The sequence below is a fragment of the Strix uralensis genome, chromosome 3 (genome assembly GCF_047716275.1).
Source record: "Strix uralensis isolate ZFMK-TIS-50842 chromosome 3, bStrUra1, whole genome shotgun sequence".
Taxonomy (NCBI): domain Eukaryota; kingdom Metazoa; phylum Chordata; class Aves; order Strigiformes; family Strigidae; genus Strix; species Strix uralensis.
This window is the reverse complement of record NC_133974.1, coordinates 103,523,854-103,545,981: the sequence shown is the minus strand read 5'-3', so window position 1 is coordinate 103,545,981 and position 22,128 is coordinate 103,523,854. Positions and strand designations below refer to the sequence as shown.

General features: G+C 36.9%; 1 protein-coding gene across 2 annotated transcripts in view; it reads right to left on the bottom strand.

Annotated features, from left to right (window-relative positions):
• The window catches only part of PPP2R5A (protein phosphatase 2 regulatory subunit B'alpha), a 47,852-nt gene that overhangs the window by 20,065 nt on the left and 5,659 nt on the right, over nt 1-22,128 (bottom strand). For both annotated transcript variants that reach the window (XM_074863666.1, XM_074863665.1), the window contains exons 2-3: nt 8,391-8,587; nt 2,392-2,493 (exon numbers count right to left, since the gene is read on the bottom strand). In XM_074863666.1, the coding sequence (XP_074719767.1) occupies nt 2,392-2,493; nt 8,391-8,587 (299 nt within the window). The remainder of the gene's footprint in view (nt 1-2,391; nt 2,494-8,390; nt 8,588-22,128) is intronic.

Here is a 22,128-nt window from a genome sequence, read left to right as displayed (position 1 = left end):
TGCTGGATAGTCAGCCTCTCCCTTCTCCTGTATGCTAATGTTTGCAAACTTAGAAGCATAACAACAACTATCAACTAGGGGGACAAGAATGGATTCTAGTCACAACAGATACTAGTTGCTCCTACCTGAAAAAAAAAAAAACCACCCACAAAAAAATCCCAGGTATGTTCAACTTTCAGTTTAACTGAAGCATTACCACTGGAAATACTAAATCAGGGGAGAACTGTTGGATTTAGTAATTTTGGGTCTCAAAATTGGTCTGGTTGGGTCAAAGAGCTATGAAATAACACTCCTATTACTTTGGTGATTCAATCTTCTTTCTTGCAGAGACCGCTAGAATATTACTGCTTTAAGCTATCAATTCCACCAACTCTGCAACTCCCCAGGCTTCAGAATACACAGTGGCTTTAATGCCAACCTGTTCAACCTAGCTTGGCTGTTACAAACCATCTTGAGCATAGCTTTAAAGCAATGTCTTTCAATCAGCACTCATTTTACTGAAGGTCCAGAGTCTTTTGTTGTGACTACACACACTGGTAACTTACTAAGCCACTAACTGTCATGTTATTTTATAGAGAAATGCCAACAGATTCAACCAGAGTAGAGATTCAGATTTTTTCTTCTCCCTCCTAGAAAACTGGCTACCTGACTGCCAGATCAGGATAGAATTCTGAATTTGTTTGAAATTGAGCAATCACAAATCACAGGCAGCAAAACATCCACGCCTGCCCACCAGCAGTTCTTTAGACTATACCGAAAGTAGTAATGGGTTCTGATGGGTGCGGGAGGGAATGGGTGTGTACAATCCCTTCCTCCATACACAAAATCTGACAGTTCCAGCAGCTTTGTGCTCCTGGAAGGCAATTAGTAAGTTATCAAACTCACTTCTACCATCCAGTAGCACATAAACTGTAAAAGAAAGGAGAGGAAAACACAAACTGTTCCCATTGTGCTGCAATGAGCTATCTATTCCAAGCACAGGGTGAACAACCAATGCAGGTGAGGGAAATCCACAATCAATGATCAGACAGCCTGGCCAAACCTCATTTAGAAAAAGACAAAGGAAAAAGCTGAAAATAAAATTTCAAATAATACCACAGGCTATGAACCTCTCAGTTTCTCTTAGACAAGCCTAAAGCACAAGTGAACTGGACGTAGAAACCACAAGTCTTTTTCTATAAAAAGAACTATAGTTTACTTATGACCTAAAGTGAACTGAGCTAACATTTGCAAGTTTTACTCCTGAGAGACGGGCATTTTTAAGTCAGTCAGTAGTGACATCTTATATAAGACATATTTGCATAGCCCTTGCACCCTCCCACCCCTACAAAATCAAGCCTCTCATCTAGTTCAGTTATAGCTATTTCTCCTATGAATTAGAATCAGCCACATACAAGATAATTATCACAGCCTTTAACCTTTTTTTGTGATAAATTGTTTCTTACTTGGTTTAAGTCTCAAATACTATCCTGAACACGTACTTTTTATAGCCAATATTAGAAGTCCAGTTTTTAAATAAGAGCATTTGTTGATACATTAGAACTGTAATATTATAGGGACAGAGTAGCATTTTAACTCTTAAGAGAGGAGAGAAAATGGTATGCAGATGTGCAGTAGCTATTAATCTTCCACCCACTACTAGGAGTTGCTACATAAATTTTATTTAACAGATACTACTTATACAAATTCAGCAACAGAGTACCTGAGATATGAACTTGGATGATTACAAGTGATTTCGGTTTCTTCAACTTTTAACAGTTAATTGAAAAAGAATAAAAATTCAGCAGTATTGCAAGTCAATCACGTGATTGATACAGCAGTGCTACAAAAGTCACGAGATTGGCACAGGAGTGCAACAATAGAATAACTAACCAACTGTTACCAAACAACAACGCCAATATTGTAAAGTTTTTGCATGAAGGGAGGGAAGAGGGTGGGAACAATAAGGAGATAATCTATTTCTTGCTCAAAAGACAAATAAAGGATATTACTGCATTTTTTGTTACTGTCACAAGAAACCGAACTGTTAACATCCACTTATATTTCACTGAAATCACACAAAAAAGTTGCTCAAGTGCAGAAAAGGAACCTCTTAAGTGAAGAATATAATAGCTTAAAATATCCATATATTTAAGACATGCATATACCACACTTCAACAGTGTAATCACTCCATCTAAAAAAAAAGTATTTAAGCAATTTGGAAGACTTACATTCTACCATATTTATACATGTTAAGAAAAGCACCACTTTTTTTTCCCCTCCCAACTATAGAAACTCAATTATGTTATAAAAGCCATTCTGACATTCTCTACCAAAGGCACAAAATGACTCGAGTATCCATTCACAGCTCTTGCCTTACAAGAAGGCTTGAAAATAAAGGAATTGCATACCTGTATGTGGGGCCATGAGGCTTCAAGAGTTGGTTCATCTTCTTCTGGATCAAAATCTGGATTATCACTAGGTGGAAGTGTTCTGAAAATATTAGAACTAATCTGCAAGAGAAAAAAAATATTATTAATTGTATAATTTTTTATGCTTCCACAGATCACACTCAGCAACGTACTGCTTTTACCCTAAAATTACATTAAACAAAACCATCATCCAAAGGTCTGAAACAGGCCAATGAAAATAATAAGAAAGTAACTTTTGTCTCAACTGTTTTACAAGTTTGTACCTAGACATGGTCATATTTAAAATTTTTCTCTGAAATCATGAAAGTTAAAAGAACATTTCAGTTTCCCCTCGTAAAGATTGTTTGTTAACTGCGACATTGAGAACTGAGGTTTTATATGAGACAACAAATACAGTATGATTAAACAATTATGATTTAAACTGAGCTCTCTTCACATGTAAGGCAGACAATCCCAAAAATATATCTGATTTTAGAGTTCTTCACTTAATTTCAAGATATTTCTCACTTTCAAGTAGAACTGAAGAACTGTTTACAATTTTTCAACTTTTCATAATTTCAAGATGTTTCGAGGTTTTGGGAAGTCAGAAATATGTAACAATTGTAACTTTTTGATTTAACACAGACTTGTAACTTTGAAAAAACCCAAGAAAAATAGCTACCAAGTTACTTTAAATACAATATAGTCGTATCAAATAAATTTCAAAAGGGCAAGTTTAAAAAGGTTTCTTCGGGGATTTTTGAAGCATACAGAAGTCTGGATAGAAGACCAAGATGTCAAAAGTAAAATAATGTCATCTCTTCTGCCAGATGTAACATACTGGATTTTAAATCTCTAACATGAGAAAAGAGAACGTGAAGTTAAATCTCCTTTCTGCATTTTCTGCTGTTTATTCAGGAACATGTTTAGCCCAGCTTTTCCAATCATCTTTCAAACTCTTTAGTCCTTTTGATCAAATCTGTTTCAAATAGCTGCTAATCACCCAAGCCTACTAAACACAAAAGAAAATCTTTGACAGTTTGCAGCAAATGCTGCTGCACAGCTTCCATGTCTGAGGTGTTTGAAGAATCTTGCAAAGGGACTTTAAAAGAAGTCACCCAGCTGGCTCTGCACAGAAGAATCAGCTGCCTCATTAAACAAGATATCAAGCTATTGCATAAACTGACTTTTCAGTTCCTCCTATGCACTTCGTTCCATGTCCTGTCACTGTCTCCTGTTGGTACATGGTAAAGCTGCAGATGCTGCTGCTCTAGAGTAGAAGGGCAATGATGCTCTGTATGGATGGGCACTACAGCAGTCTCCTAGTTTACTGCACAGCAGAAAAAACCCAAACAAAACAATACACTTGTCCTTTAATGTTGTGAAAACAAGGGACTTGGGATTCTGGAGCACAAGAGAAACTGGCTGGGGAAAAGAAGGGGGAAATAGGAGTCAGAGAATGTGAACTGAAAATCAAGACACAATCCTGGTTCTGTTATTTGATATTGTTTACTCTTCTCGGGTATTCAGCAAAAACATCCAACATACAAATCAGCCCCCTACAGAGACTCCCCTACTTCTGCTTACAAGTCCTCTACTAACATTTCTTGAAAAATGCATCCTTTTATTTCTAGATGCATCTTGCTGAACTGAACCAGTCAACCCTTTAGGACAGAACCTCAGTACAGAATGCAAAAATTTCAAGTCTAAAACAAAGGTACTAACTACTGAACATACTTCTTAGCAGAAACAAAGATCAAGCCTCTTGGCCAGATCTTTAGAAAACTAATTGCATGATTTTCAGAGTATTCTGTACTTCTACTACAGTCTCCTGAGACCATATGAAACTTAGACTAAACTATGTACAATTTTTATGTACCAGCCTGTCTCCCTAAAGAACTGGTTCATTTACTTCTTTATGTCTGAAATACTTTCGCTTCCTCTCTCTTGCTTCTTTCTAATGTATTGATCAAAAATGTGGTTTGGGTTAAAACCCCCATTGTTTTTCTACGGGCAACTTCTTCTCTATATCCTTGTGGTGGTGCAATTCTTACCCCTCCCTGCCCCTCCTTGTTGGGCTGCTTGGTGCTAGCTGTGATTCCACCCACCTCCCCCAAGCTAAGGAGCCTGGCTCCTGCCTCTCCCAATTGCTCTGAAACAGTTATGACGGCCCATCATCTGCTAATGGCCTGGCACACCTGTGCCTGGGATGGGGTGGAATGGGACAAGAACAGAGTTGCACATTCATCAAGTTCTTGTGCAACTGCTGGAAGGCACCAGGATACTTCGTTGTTCGAGCTGGGCGTGAGCAAAAGGTATTTGACAAAAGTCAATTATCTTGGACCCTATAAATCACGACCACAAGGGAGACCCTTTGAGCTCTCCTGGATGACAGCGGGCCTGTGACCAGCATCTCCCCTGAGCTGGGACGCCTCTCAGGTACCAAACCGTTAAGGCGTCGTCAGCTCAGACAGAGGGCCAGGGTGAAGTCCCCCGCTCGAGTCTCAATTATCTCCCGTTGAGGAATGCCAAAACATTGTGAGTATTCGCTCTAAACTCGAGAAGAGGGAAATTTTACTTTGAGCTAGCTTCTCTTTCACCCACTCTTTCTCTGCTTACTGGTGTGTGGGTACATTTTACTGGATCCAAATACTTTTATCTCTGTGTGTGTTTGTGTTCATTCTACTGGATCCAAATACTTTTGTTTCTGTATGCGTGTTTGTACGTTTTGTGTTTGTGTATGCGCATGTACATATGTATAAATTAAGATACCATGAAGTAAGTTAGTGTGAATCTTGTCATCCTAGAATCTGTAAATAAGTCGCTATTTTTATAACATCTTCTAAATTATTTTGTAAATGATCAATTGCTGTTATTAATAAATCTAAAATTTCTGTTAAATCATTACCATGTTAATACTTTCATCTGCGACAATCCTCTCATATTATTTAAAAGATCCCTTTTTCCTTCTTAAGTGGGGTCTTCCCCCAAACCTGTGATTTGAGAAATACAAATAATAAAAGGCTTTTACAGCTGGATAGGTTTCCAGACAAACTCAGCATTAGCTTTCTAAATTAAATCTCAAAGTTTTGCGAAAGTGACATCTGAAAATGTGCCAGTTAATGTATTAAGATATAGCAATTATATTTTATTAAAAAGAAGCAGCCTCTTACACTTCCCAAGGAGCTAAGCAATTGGACAGACCCTAGATTCAATTCCAACTGCTAAGCATGCAGATACCTGATGTTTTTTGAAATTCTGAATTCATAGCTTGTGCAAGCCTCTAGGACAATCTCATTTACATTGGATTTTTATATGCTTGTGGGGAATGAGGGGAGGTTGGCAGGCACAAGGAGATGGAGGAGTAATGTATACTGGAGGGACATTTCTATTATGCTCCCAAATCTGATAAAGGCTAGAGCTTTCTAACTTCCCAGGAAGCTTAAAAACCTATTCACAATGCCAAACCCTAATTTGCTGTTAGCTTCAGAGTATAACTAAGAATTCCCAAACAGTGAAGACAACTAGTTTTAGATGACCTAGAAAGAAGGTGCACAGACCACTGTGCTATCCCTTCAACACTATTTGTAAGCAAAACTCTTCCTCAGTTCTTAATTCAAAGTCTTTGGCAGAAAAACTGTAGGAAAATCAGGTTGCCTGAGGCACCAAAAAGAACCTACAGCATATGTCCTGCACATCTGCCTACTTACTTTTTTTTTTTTTAATGATCTCATTCCTTCCTTGGTGGCCTGAAAAGTCATTGGTATCATTTCAACCAGTGCTCCCTACCTCAGAATCCAAGTAGAGCAGGGACAACTACACAAGTGATTATTGAGTGGTACTGGCCCAGCAGCTATCATGGTAACAGAGACCATGTGAAGGGAAGGAATGCTAGGAGACCTCCTCACCTGCACCGACCTTGCCTATGCACTGGTCAGGAACAACATTTTTTTCCTCTTGATATCTGTAAGGGATTGTTGACTTTGCCTCCCCAAGACTCGGGCAACTCCAAGGAAATTGGGCTGCTTCCTCTGCAAGCTGGAGGAAAGGTGTCCCAGGCCTAGGGAAAGACAAGGGGCTTTGGAAAGAAACCACTCAGCTTCTGCCACTGATGCCACTCTGGATTTTTTCACGGCATTTATGTAGTCTGTTCATCCTTTACTACCAGTCAGATAATAGCTGGGTTTCATTAAAGCTGATTTTTACCTTTTTGTCCCAAAAAGGCTATCCTTTAAACTCTGCAAAAGTAACACTGAAAAGTCTAAAAATTTTTTTAAAAATTCCTTTAAATCTCATAGAAGTTTTGCTACAAAGAAAGGCCTCAAGCTTGACACACGTGTTGTTTGGAGGGAGAGAGCCATCCAGAGTTCTTTCTGAAAGCTGGTACTTCGTCCTAATTCACAGCAAAGACCTTTTCTGCTGCCAGTTGCCAGGGAGACTAGAAATACTATTCAGGCTTGGAGGGATCTTTTGTCTCAAGCTCTGAAAAAGCTCTCACTGAGCATTTAAGGCCTTCATTTTCTGTCATTTTAGGGGAGAAAAGGAGATGGAAATTTGTTATGGAAGGAAAAACAAGCATCCACAGAGCCCAGTCATTTGCACAACAACAATAACCTCAAAAGAACAGCTCAACACTGCCTTATCTCCACGAAAAGAAAACAACTACAATATAAAAGAAAATCTCCCTTCAACAAGTATGATAGGTTAGTTAGTATACTCTTTCTTCTAACAAGAGGCTATAGAGGGCACACAGAGTAAGAAAATACTGCAAGGATTCAGGCTTGCTGCCACCAGCAGCAAAAAAAAGGAAAAGCCAAAGAGGTGGACATACTCTGTCCTTTATTTTCTTCTGTAAAAAGCATTTAGGACAGAAACACAGGTCTTTCAAGAAAAGAACAACTATACAAAAAACCCCAGTGTCCTAGATCTTTTGTAAAACAGCAAAAATGATTAAAAAGGTTTCAATATTCCTAGCCCTTCAGTAATTTCTACATTTATTGATATTAAGGATCTGATCTTCCGTATCAGCTGCTCACAGAAAAAGAAAAAACTAAAACCCACCAAAACAAAACCCAAACAAAACCTTAAGAAAAAAATAGCTTGCACTGTATAGAAAGCTACAGAAGTCATAGGCTGTAATATTTGAACTGGTCTGCTTACACTCCCAATAGCTACTTTTAAAGTCAGCGTTGTGCCCATGTAAACTTAACTGAAGTTTAGAGAACCATTAGCCTAATGCACAGGCACTAAACACATTAAAAAAATTTAAACGTTAAAAAGATTTAAACTATTTCAGATTATTGTCAAATGTCCTCTTGTGTTCCCTGTACATAAGAGTATAGGCCTATCTAAAACATCACTTACACAGCATTTGAAAATTCATATTAAAAAACCTGGGAAAGTCATCAGATAATGACCACAAATATTTTGCTGCTTATTCAACAAGCCATTTGTAGAAATTGCAAGTACAAGTCATCCTGTGGTTTACAACTCAGGCAAACTACTTAGACTACTCTAGCACAGCTCTCCAAGGCCAGAACAGTAACAAACAGCCATATAAAGTATTTACAAAGTAGAGTTCCTTTCTTACACTGATAAACCTTTCCATTGACACTAATATCTGCAAGAATCTTCACCAGAAAACTTTAGCCTGTCATTCCATCGCCATTCCTAAATAAAGACAGGCAGCACTGAAATATTGCCATTTTCTGAATGAGAAAACTTCAAAGCTTACCCAGACTGCAAGCATCTGCAATATACCAGTTCTTTCATTTTAATTAACCAGAATGCATCATATTTCAGCTAATAATTAAAACTTACAAGTTGTTTGTTTTTACAAGCCATTCTAAACAAACTTGTAAGCCAAATTATCATTAACGTATTACATTATATTGTATAAGCAGAACAACCAACAGCAATTCTGAGTTAGATGCCATCAGAGTCATAAACTGATGAATTTATTTTATTAAAATCACAATGTAAAAGAGCACTCTACTTACCATTTTCACTATGTCAGCATAAGCTGATTCAACAATCACTCCACGATTTGTTGAAACATATTCAACCAGTTCATTCAGCGTTGCTCTCTTAATTTCTTTGCTTTTCAGGTCTGAAACAGAGTCCATGAAGTCAAAGAGTACACAACACTGTTGCAACTTCTGACAAAAAAGATCTTGCTGTTCATTGAAGGTTGCATCTATAAAAGAAAAAAAAAAAAAGCCCAACCCTTAAGTGTGTAGAAGTGAACTCGGGATTTCTAAATCTATTCTGTTGATTAAAATTTGCATAGCTATCAGGTTTTTGTTATGGGGAATAGCATGCTCTATAGTCAGCAAATTAATAAGCAGTATTGTCAAAACTGAAAAGATCTGTTTAAGTATGTTAGAATGAAAGACCTGCCATTCACAACTTGTGCTTTATACAAGAAATGATGGATAAACATATGGCAGTAGATATATTTATGGAAAATGAGTTCCTGAATTAACTTTATTTTAAATTATTAGACATTAATAAGTACCAACTCTCCCTCACCAAAAGTCATATACAGAAGCAGTGCATCATACTAACCATTCATCCTATTTGTCTCATTCTGTTCCTTAATCCTGTATTATATAACCTGCTTAAAAGCTGTAAAATCTGCTTTGAAGGAACCTTGTCTTTTTATCCCAATGCAAAATACTTCACATACTTTTGACATCATGTGATGAATGTTTCTCTTAAGAATCAACTCTAATATTTCAGAAGAATTAGTCCTGAATTTTCATGCTTTGTCTAAATAATCTTAGTCATGTAAGGTTTTCCAGCTTTTTTGGCCTATTAAGACAACGTGTTTGGCTATGACTTGGCATTTTCATTTTAGAGTGCAGTTTCTCTATAAGCTGATAAGCAAAATTCCTCCATTAGTATTTCACATTAGCTCTAAGAAAGATGGATTATTAAGTATGGTACACTTCAAAAATTTAATACATCCTTAAAATATTGTTACCGTTCAAAAGTTACATGATCACAACAAAAGCAGCCATGGTTTTAACTAGAAAAAATTATTTAGTGCCTTTCATTCTTGTTTTTAATTGTTTGTTCGGGTTCTAAGCCACTCCAGCAACAACAGCATCACCTCATCTATCAGTCAGTTGGGATTTCACTTGTTCTGGTAAAAAAATTTCCAATTTTATCTGCAAATAAGGAATGCTCTCCCCCTGAAGAATTTTCAAGACCTGTCTATAGCAAGACCTACTAATCCCTTAGCTTCATTCATTCACTGCAGTATTGATACTAACACTGCTGTTTAGTCATAAGATTATCAAGACAAGAAAAAGGCAACTGCCTTGTAACACTGAGTGTTGAAAATCTCAAGCCTCACTTTAAAATTTGAACACATCAGAGAGATCTCATGCTCCTCTTTATTGTTTTAGGATTATTCTAACTAAACAAATATCATTTTAAGTTTGTAAATTTAACAACTCAAACACTCTTTGATAATGTCAGTTCCTCAAGTTTCTTACCAAAACACCTCCCACTTAGTGGCTGGAACAACAGTGGTTGTAATATTCAGTAATTATCTGATAAAATTATTTCATTTTCATAAGCAAAAAGTAATTGCTAAAATGGACCAAAACACTGCCACTATAATCCCAGCTGCTCACTCTGCCCTGCAAGTTCAAACACCAGAATATTGTATTGTATTCCCTTTCCCCATCTGACAGTTATGATCCTATTAACTGAGCATAACAACTTCAGTGAGCTTTTGAAAAAGCCAGCAATTACTACTCCCTCATAAAGAGCAATTCATACTTTCAGATGTTAATTCTGCAATTTTAACCATTTTTCTTTTGAATAAAAATCTTTCAAGACGCTTATTTGGCTCAGATAACTACAAAGACATGAATTGTTACACTCTGCAAAATAATGAACATCAGCTGTAAAAACATTTGTAAGTTACATAACATTTCAGCTCAGATCTTCTAATATTCTACAGCGGATTGCATGAGTAAGTACTGTATCATAGCAACAAAGCAACAACAGTGACATGCTAAGGATAAAATCCAAAAAGCCTAATTTAAGAAACCAACACAGGGAGGACAGCTTTTTCTGACACTAGCCCCAAGCTGATAGCCAGACTCAAATAGGAGTCAAACCTACTCTTATTTTTCCTCACTACAAACTTAACTATACTTCAAGTTACAAAAGCCCACTGCTGTGTCTCACTGCTAATACAGTGTATTTAGCTGATGTTCAATAAAATGAAACATCATTAACCAAAATTTACCTACGAGATTCGAAAACCAGCAGACAGCATGTGAATACTCCTAACAGTGGTTAAAACATACTGAAGACCTAAGGTTAAAAGCAAGTAACAGAAATTCAGACAAAATAATCATATCACTTATTACCTTTGCTAGAATATCAAAGAAATCCCTGCATTAACCCCTTTTAGTTAGACATTAGCGTTAACAGAGATCCTATTGCTCCTGCCATGCATCACCAGTCCATTTCATCAGCAACGTGATCTATCTCAATTAGACGTGTTTTTTCTAATGAAAAACCTGCCCATTAATCTGTTCTATTACTCTTATTTAAAGCAAAACCAAAGGAAGTATTTTCTTCTACGCATACATCCATTTTCCATACTTATAAGGGGAAATCATAACATAAAGACATCCGCAAGAGATGAAAATTATGCGCAACCATGCTAACAAATGAGGTAAAAAGAAAGCCAGTTCCGTTGTACCAGCACTACCTGTCTTCATGCACTCAATCCCTGCTCGACACACAGTACATTTATCCCAGGAATGCTATGAGATGTACCATGGGTATCTCCAAGTGACTTGGGAAAATTTGTTTGTCAGATCGTGTTCTTAACTTTTTAAAACCTTGCCTTTAACTATCCCAGCACAATGGAAGCTAGACAACTCTACACCACAATAAGACCATATTGCAATAGTTTACTCCAGTTCTATGAACAAAATAAACCGTGCCACCACAATTGCATTAACATCGGAGCTTTTAGCTTTAGCAGTTTAACAATCTGTGGCATGATTTTTAAACCAATTTCAATTTAATATCTATCAAGATTCACAGCATACATCTGAAGGTTCAAGATAATTGATTTTCTTCAAATACCCTAAATACCATAAGGACCATAGAAGATAATGTAGGTTCAAAGTAGACAGTGAATGCCTCAATAAAATAACCCTGTTGTCAGACTCTATGGGGGGGTGGCAGGGGAAAAAAAAAAAATTAATCCTGAATTCTATGACCAGCCTGTCCCTGAATTGCTGCATGTTGTTGGAAGAGACAGTTGAAGGGGAAAAAAAAGGGAGAGAAGGAAACAAAACATGAGGAAGCCTAAAGCAGAAAAAAGGAACAAAGACATTTAATGCTATTTAAAAGAGTGTCAAGATACATAACATTGAACCACACCCCAGAAAATGGTCTACACACCATGTGATCCAGATGATCAAAAGGCAGTTGCCTCAACTTTATTTTCTAGAGGCTGCTCAACAGATGTGTGATTTAGGAAGTTTTTTTTCAAATCCACTGTTACATTCTTTGAAAGGTTGGTTTTAAATTGATCTAAGGTCCTTGGGAAGGTAGTAATGAGATTTTAGGCAGCCACAGAAAGCAAATTCTTAATCAGGTAGGAAATCCTAAAGACAAAAATTTCCATCTAACACCAAAAGAATTATTGTAAATTATGATCCACTTTAACTATGACTCTTTCTAAGGATATGCACTGCCTCTGGTCATTTACACGATAGATAGTAAAATGTTTGTAACTGCTGAAAATAGTTCATTTGATCATAATACTGAAGTTCTCAACAGACTATTTCTACTATTTACAAAGAGCTGATCATTACAGACAGCAGCCACAATATCAAAGGACAAAAAGTTACAAACTTGGAAGCTTCTCCAGAGCAGAAGTTATTAAACATTAAAACTGCATGATTGTATAGATTCACCTCTTAAGTCAAATGCTTCCAAATTTATAAGGTCATCGATCCAAGTCTAAGCATGGAATATTGAGTTAGAAGATTAATTTTTTCAGAAAGGGTTCAAACAAAATTATATAGATAGGGAAAATTCACAATCACAGAGCTACCTCACTAGTATGTAACTGAAGAGACAAACACCACGAACATCACTAGCCAGGGGACTACAATGACATCTTCCCACAGTATATTCATCTCATATGTTTACAGGCCTTTCTCCTGGAAGGAATAGATAAGATACTTCTCCTTTCTCAACAGAATTGTTTACCCAAGACCTTCTGTACAAAGCCAGAGAACCTAACATAATCCTTGTTTCAGTAGCAGGAACCAGAATCTAAGTCTACAAAAACTTCTCTGTCAACTACACAAATTGGAAGTTCAAAAAACATACTTTCCCTGCCAAGATAAAGTAAACCCTCTCAAACATTTGCAACAAGTTTCCAATATTCTTTTTTTTAACATCTCAAACTAAGTATTTCTACTTTTTCCTGAAAAAAGCTACCCCAGGAAAATGCAGAAGTCAGAGAAACAACCACGAAGTTTTCTTCTGACAGTCTCTTAAAGCAGTTCACATACAGCCCTTTCAAACACTTCAGAGGGCAATGATAATATGAAATAAAGTACTGCATCTCTCCTTACAGCAAACCTAACTTGGTGGGCAATCCTACACTTCTACATAATTCTCTGACAGGCTGAAATACAGACAAGGATTGATACAAGACAAGGATTATGACATAGTTATGTCATATTCCACAGTGTGAAGGTTAGCATTTAGTCTGTGTTGTCCATAACATCTACTGTGATATATGCAGCTGTACTCAATGGTGGAGGGATCTGCTAGAGCAGAATGAAGCCCTAACACTGACACAGAGAGAGGAACACGTGTACTGTGAGACATCAAGTGTTTGGTTTTGTTTGCTTTTTTATTTATTTCTTCACATCAGTAAATTATCAACACTGTTGTACAGCCTGCTCTTTTCAGAGATACCATTAATCTGCAAAGGGGTTAGTCTGGTAAACTATGCCCTAGCCTACATAAATCAAGGATAGGGAGTCCTGTTTAACCTAAATTTAAGGGTTATTTTTGTCCTGGGGAGTTCTTGTGTGCATTATTGTTGTGATTATTTTTGTCCTGGGGAGTTCTTGCGTGCATTATTGTTGTGATTTCCTATAGTATCTGGGTGTCAGTGTTTATGTTATAGGCATGGTAACACATTGTTAAGAAATGGGACTTTTGATGCAACTGATGTTCTAACAGGAGACAGAGAGAGTATGTTTCCAAGTTCTCAGAAGTCTACATCTGCAGCTTGACAGGCAGCAAAACAGTTGGCTGACAATGAAAAGGAGAGGTCTCTCTCCCTGCTACCCCTTGCCATTTACTCCTCCCCTTCCCCTCCTCTTGTCACAGTCACATCCATCCCTCAACACTGGCTCTGGAACTTGTCAGACTCTTCTGTAAGCTGCTTTAACTCAATAACATGGCCATATTAGTGAGGTTAAATGGCTTCTGGAGGGGGCTGATGTGCATCAGCTCTGGCACAAGATCAGCAATGGGAGCAGAAACTCATTTCAGCTGCAGTGAGCTGTTGAGTTAGTTCACCATCTCCTTTGGAATCATATCATCCAACTATAGAGGTAGGAGATAACTGAAAAATCCTACCTACACATTAAGTTAGCCACTTTTTTGAATACTACATTTTGGTTTTCCGGTTTGGGTTTGTTTGGGTTTTTTTAAAAAATCACTTTAAACTCCTTTTTAAAGAAAACTGTAGCCCCTATATGAAATCTCACAGTATACTTGGCTATACTGGTAGTCTACAACATTCTCCAGTAAATCCATACACCTGTAAGAGAAGTTCGCACAATTCCAGCTTTTGGTAACTCAACAGCCCAACTGAAACTGGTGAGGCTACTCAGACGAGCACTCATGCAGCACCTTATGCATCCAAGGAATCTTGTCATCAGTATTTTCAGGTTTTCCCACATAGAAAAACTTTGCCACCCTAAGGAATAAGTGCCATTTCCTCATAGACTAGGGTTGTAGGTTTTCCTCTCACCCCTCCATTCAGAGTTCAACAGCCTATGTTTTCAAATTACCTGTTACCCCAATGTCCGTAGCTGTTGCTGGAACTCTGGAAGGGGCTAAGTAAGTTCCTCTGTGTGTTTTCAGTAAACAGAGCTCTGACTTTCCAGGTCAGCTAAGGGAGTCAGATAGAACAATATTATATATCTTAAAAGTTAACCAGCTCCCTATACAGTAGTAAGTTTGTTCAATGGAGAAGCAGGTTTGGAAGATGACAAAGTAGAATGGTATTCTCAAACATTATGCTACAAGGAAATTCATACTACATATAGCAGATAACCAAAACAAAGACTTGGTACAGATGGCACATTGGCCAACCCTATTTAGGACCCATGTGCTCATACTAACACTTAACCTCTTCATTTCAGAAATCAAAAGGATTGCAAAGGAGCAATCAAGATAAGCTCAGCTTCTGTTGCACTTCCACCTATAGGTAAACTGTTCTGCAGATGGTTGTCGGGCAGGACTTGCACTAAGAGATCTGCATGAACAATACTTCAAAAAAACACTGTGACATCCTGCTTGCTCAACTGTGCCCACAGCACATGTTTTATCCAAGTTAATATATACCTTTCTCCAACCAGTTGTGCAAAGTCAAGTTAAAACGGCCAAAACAAAACAACCTGATAAAAGTCATACCACCATCCAAGTAAATCTCCATTTTCTTTAGCTAGGAAATCAGAACTTTTGTCATGAGAATATTCTGGATTGAAGACTAATTCTCTGATACATGCCAGGGAAGAACAAGAGAAAAAAAAAGAAAGATAAAACAGAAACCACACATTAGAAGTAAAACTAGGGGAAGATAACAATAAACAATTACTTTTATTCATACACAGCATTGTGGTTTCTGAAGTTAGTTACAAAGTCTAGGCTATAGATAATTTTGAAATCATTTACTGAAAAAGTACTCCTGAAAAGCTATCTTCCATTCAATAACAGACACTGTTTGTTTAGATGGCTTCACCTGCCACTCCACGTGGCCTGCAGTTGACCTTAACAAATCAGTCCAGCAAATCTGGAAAACCTATGCTGATCTAACAAATGACTCCTTGCAGTGATGGTAAGCTGCAAGTATCTTGTCTAGATTGCTTCTACTATCTTCCAAGCTTTGTTATAATCTCATATAGTTAAGAATCTTCAGTTACTATCACATTAAATCCCTTGATTTTAATGAAGATTTGAGTCAACCGAGACACTTCAGACAGTAAGGAAGTACCCTGCTGAAGTGCTTTCATATTAATAGCCCTATTTCCTACTGTTTAATTCAGACGACGTGCAGTCAGATGCAAAAAGTAATAGAAATTACTCTCTTGGTCCTCAAAATTTAAATAGTAAGACTCCAGTATAACCTGGTCTGCCACAGTTCACCTCATTTCTACCACACTTTCTCAAAAAGGAAAATTAAAGCACCATTGATTCCTTAAACAAAAAACTTGCCAAACATACCAACCACTGGAACAGGAACATAAAACACCCTGAAGTCACCCTTAACAAAATTTACAACTTGAACAATACAAAGATCTCCTCAAGAGCACGCCACCAGTTCAGAACCTAACTGAAACTCAGCTTCATGCAACAAAAAAAAAAAGCAAAGCAGAAAAAAAATCCGTTATTGTCCGATGACCTGACACAGTTGAATCAATGCTGCCTTTGAAGGTATTGAGAAGTTGAGCAATTTGCGTATGGTTCATTCTATGCAAGTTTTGTTCAGGGTGATACTATATTTATTATAAAAGGCGAAGTTTCACTTCTTGCACAGCTGAAGTGTATGTTTTCAAACAACAATTATGCTACTCCTCTCATCTTTGAAACCAGCTTTCTTCCACCAGTAAGCCAACCATTATGTTCCCCAACGCATTCATTTATGTTTTTGGCATACACTGCTACTGTATTTGCTGACCTCATTTAAAACCCATCAAGCAGTTTTAATGACTGATCACATGCCAGGATGGGCCTATTTTGAATATAACCAGAGGCTCTAAGAGCTTAGCATTCTCTCCTGCATGCAAGACATTAGCCCAAATAATGGTTTCACTGGCTTGACAAAGGCATAATAGCTCATGATTATTAAGTAATAGTGATCGTAAAATAATTTAAAATGGAAACCCAGCTTCTTTCAGGAAGATAGTGTTAAATTTCAGGGTGATAAATCCCATCACAGAATTAACATGCACAGACAGGTCATTAAACTGGGAAAGACGGGAGAGTAATTGATTTCTGGAATGGGAAACTGTTTCTCAGATGTGAATATGGGATAGATGGCAACTTTTAACGTAAAATTACAAAAGTTGATACAAAGGCCTGAGAATTAAAAGTGCTTTCCCAAAACAGAAAACACAACTCCTAAATAGCTTTTGTTATATTGAAATGCAACAAAGGTTTTTGTTATGGTAAAACATACAGGCTTTCAAGAAGTCCTCCTAACAAGAGGGCAAATAAAGGTCAAGGTAAAGTCCTGGGTATATAAACAGGTCCTCTCTAAAGTCGAACTCGGGTTACATTGTATTAGCCACAAACTGAAAGCACCCACAGAGAAGCTGGCACACAACAACTCCTGGTAACTGTTACTCCTGGTAACTCACTCACCTGCCAGAAAAATTAGCCACCAGCAAGACTCAAAAGACTCTACAGAAAGTGGAAGAAACTACAGACCAGTTTATGAGACTGTCAAATCAAAAAGATCTGAAGGGACAATCAGTATGATGCTGCTTGTTCTTGACACATGAACTGTTAAGTACACTTTTCCTCAAAACACAAGCATTTGCCCTTAAAGAAATACTATTTATTGAAGTGTAAGGGTTCAATACAATTTCGGATATTCACATGTAATTTTGAAGATGTAAAACAAGCCTTCATGTTGTGACAAGGCAGACTCAAGGAACTGTTTCATATCTACCCTGCTAAGAATTAAAAGAAGAATAATCTGAACAAGCTCTGCTCCCTATTTCACCCCCCAACAGCTGTAGTACTCTGTACATACATTACCAGGGGAAAAAGACAGCTGAAAAGCAGGTGACAAAGTTGTGTGCCACACAGACTCAGTAAAAACTTAAGCTCAATACCCATTATACAGTACTGTAGTAAAAGCATTCTCTATTCATAGGAACAGAAACACTTTGCTTGACCAGAAGACCAAAACAAATTGATTTGCACTTTTTAAGCTTGAAAGGCCAGAAACTGTTATTTACAATTTGAGTAAATTCCCTTTTTATTAAGTCAACTGCAAAACTCCTGTCTGACCGAAATTATGGTATTTTATAATTAGCGAGAATTGATAATGAAGTATGCCATAAGTGTATCTAGTGTGGGATACTGGGCTTTTTTAAAATCTATTACCTTGTGTTCTTCCCCAATCATTTCCTCACCTTATCTAAGTATAAAATTATTTTTGAATAAGACACCAAACTAGACCAACTTCAACATCACGCTAGAAAATGCAAATCAACATTACAAATCAAGTTTGTTTGCATTTTCCCAGCAACTGAAGAGACACTCATGTTGTTTTCACACAGCAAAATTAGTGCTGAGTGTAATATAAAAATACCTTTTATTTGAAACCAAGGGGTAGCTTTTAAACATTACTTCACAGAAGTACAGAAACTCATTTTGCAGTTAATTTAGCATTCAGCTATTTTAAATGTGTGAAGGGCACATATAGAGGAATAATTTAATAGGAAGTCTGTGCCAGACAAAACATGCAATCCAGCTTTTCAGAAACCAGGGAAACACCTCCTCCTCTTCCCTTGAATCCCCGTGTAAATCCAGGTGGAAGTTACAGATAGTGGATTAACTCTTCAAATAAATATATACTTTATGAATTGGCTAAACCAGTGTTTCTTAATTTTCACAATTCTCTCAGACAAATAAGATAATGACATACCTTATAATGATAAGTGTTACAGTAGGGAGAACTAAGATTAAATTAGACTGGAAACACAGGTGAAATCCTGGTTCTGCTGCATTCAGTGACCTAACTCCCACTGACCTCAATGCGAATAGATCATCCCGAGCAGATGAATATTCAAGCACTTGCAGGATGTCTTCACCCAGTTCACTTAAATTAAACATTTAGCCTCATAAATAGAAGGTTGAGCTACTTTTAAAATCAATTTTAACCATATTCTAACCATTACGTTCTTTCTATCAAAAACTGTAAACATCAAGTGTTCAGTAATGAGGGATCCTACACTGAAGTATATTCCCATCTGGCAAAATCTCTTGGCTATTTTTACACCATATTGATGTACTGAGTTTATTTTGTTCCTGCTTCCTACTCTTAAGGGAAAATACACACCAATATAAGCTACTGAATCTTGTCCTTCCTGACTGTACTGTGGGACCCAGTCTATGCCTCTCTAGGGGGTTCTGACATCTGCATCTTAATTTTTCATCTCAAAATAATGACTGTTTTCCTACAGAATCTTAACAATGCTGAAATGCACAAGTTTATTCCACATATGTAAGTCAGAACCTAAGTTAAATTCTCATCATTTGTTGCTGTTACATACACATGGAACCAAAACTTATGCCTCTTAACAAGATTTCAGTCATACATGTATGCCATATTTTAAGTAAGCATAGAATTTTTAATGGAAGACACATTACACTCTTCAAAAGCTTTACCCAATTACACTAAATTCGAATATCTTTTTTTAAAAAAAAAGATTTTATTCCCCTACACTTTCCCTTAGAATTTTACTTGGAAAGAAATTAATAAAGTAGAAGCTGTGCTTTTATTTTTAAAGGACCAACCAGCTACAGAAACAAAGTAACCTATTAAATCACTTCTAAAAGTTCACTTGTTTCATGCAGGGATGCACCCTGCTAATTCTCAAATACAGCAACAGCAGAAATAAAGCTTCATATTCAGACAAATTGCTGTGACTTTTTATTCCTGCTCTTCTTCAGATTAGCCTTCCTGGCCCATGCTATATTGTCCTTCTCTGAACTCACTCACCTCACCTCCTCTTTCAGTTCTTCTGAGAAAAATCTACCCTGCTGCTTTCACCTCTGTTATTCACAGCTTGTCAGCTCTCCAAGGGTGTGATGGTCTCAGATATAAACTTCTAATGAGTAATCTGAAAAATTAAACTTGTACAATACATTGAAAGTTTTCCTGACATGGTAGGGAGTAGCTTTAATGCCTTTAATTCTCAAAGGCTTAAAAACCACTTACTAGAATTAGAACATCTTCCTTTTGCAGCACTATTCTTGAATATATATGTACAAATATTATTTTTGTTGCTACTTGCACCTTGGCCTCCCAGCTCCACAGCAAAATTAATATTTCTCTTCTGAACCCTATCATATCAATGAAGTTGACAAAAAACCTACTGATTTCACCAAAGCTTTGCTTGGTAAGATAGTAAGAAACAATGGCAAAGAGAAAACTCAAGATGAGAACAAGATATAAATCTTTTCCCAATGGCAGCTGGGCAACACAACAGCACAATCTTTTTTAAAAAAAAAAAATCTATATCCTTTTCCCTTCATCATATTCACAGCAGCAATACATGCTACTACTTTAGCAGGCTACAGGTCACCTAAAATTCCAATCAGACTGCTGTCTCTTCCCATAGCCTCCATACCCTTAAAATACCAAGGCCTAGTATCCTACATCTACATTCCATCCGCTCTTCTCAGCTTCACTTCCCACACACCCCCCCAAACATATAGTAGCCAGGAGCACAATGACTGAAAGTTAATTTCATGCTCTAATCATGGTTGCTGCAGTTACATTCTCCTCATTTTTAAATTCTCAAGTAAAGACTCATTTGGTGAGCCAACTCATCTGCAATCAATTCCTAATGTACAGGACAAAAACCTTAAGCCAAAGAAGTTTTAGGAACATCACAGGAAACTCAAAAACCATAGTTGCAATGAAAAACTATGAAGAAACTAGAAGAGAGTACAGTAAGAAACATTTCCAGATGTCCACAGGAGTGCTGAGACTCAAAATACTAAGCTTACTGCAGCTACTGGAGAAGAGCTAGCCTCTGCCCTCTCCTCCCACTTCGGCTTCTCTAACCAGCCCGCCAATTCCATTCTGTCCCCTCCCTTGTAAGACACTTCTGGGGTCTTGCTTGTAGAAAAAATACAAGTTTTCCATACACTTCGTTGCCATGCCTAACAGTACTACAGATGAGAAAACCAAAGAAAAGCCATGCATAGTAGCTTCACTGAGCATAGTAGATGAGAGCAGTGGTAGATATTAAAGTATCTATACAGAATAGCATAGTAGATACTGAATCACCAGTCTTGCTACTGAGCATGTCTTAGAATTTGGATCAAATTAGATCAATTTTCATGAAGACCTATGTGCTAAGCTCCGAAGTACAGCAAACATTAAACCTCAAGGCAGTTAGTTTATTTTTTTTTTTTAATACTGACACCATGCAATTTATTTTTCCTCTAGTCTTTGAAGCAGTTTGAACTGTTTTTGCTGAAACTAAGAAAACTAGCCTGAGAAACAGTTCCAAATAAAACTGTCCATACTTGGCATGGAAAACTTCAGTCCAAACAGTTTAGCAATGCTGTAAGCAGCTGAGAATAAGGTCTTGTGAAGGAAAATTGTAGGCGACCTTAATTGTGATGAGCTCTATCTTTAAGTCAAAAGTATACTATGAAATAGTCATCTTGTAGACAACATACTTCATTGGCCATGAACTTAGCAAAACTTAACAGAAACTAGTTCAGTGACACTCTGATAAAAATCAATGATTCAGACATTAAAAAGAAGCTGTCACTGTCGGTCCAGTTTCTAGTAGAGCATTTTGCCAAGGGAGTCTTATAAAACAGATGTTATTTACTACCTATTCATCTAGTTCAGCTGTGGTTCCAACCTTCAAAATCCACATGCTGTTATGAGACTATAAATACAATTTTAGCCTGCTAGATTAAAACAGGAGTCAGGACTACAATGGCATAGAAGCTGAATTTTATATCCTTCCCAATGGAAGTGTCTTTTTTCATAAGAACACAATACATACCCCTTCTGTGCTTAAAAGGAAAATTAATCTGCCCAGAACTGTTGGTATGACACCTTTTCAAAAGCACTGAATGATTTTAAGATAGATAGATATTAAAAAAATACAATCTGTAGATTGAAGTAATCTTCTTTTGATCAGATAGCCTGGAGCAATAAGTAATTCCATTTGTATTTCCTACAGCAACTAACATTAAATTCAGCACCTGCAAAACTAATATCTGACTAAACTAGAAAGCAATGAATATGGAAAAAGAAATCTGATACTAAGCTGGCACACAGAAGATGTGCAAGATTTAAATAGAAAAGTTCATGTGAAGACTGTCAATAGGCTCTATATTTAGGAGTTGCTCTTGATGGAAGTATATTCTAAGACCAAAAATTCAAGTCTAAGGGTAAAAAAGGTCAATTTGTTAAGAATTAAAGACTAAATGTTCCACTCCATAAACTAGGAACAGTTCCTTAATATAGAAAAAAAAAAATTAAACAGCTCATTTTTCATGGAACTACACTAGAATATTAAAAAAATTCTTGAAGCTTTTTTAGCTATTATAGGTTCTCTATTTCTCAAGATTGTAACTTCATTAAACAGAAGTTTGACTACTTTATAGTATGCCCTGCTGAGATTATACATAAGAGTTAAACCTAAATTCCTCACAGAACATCCTCATTCTTCA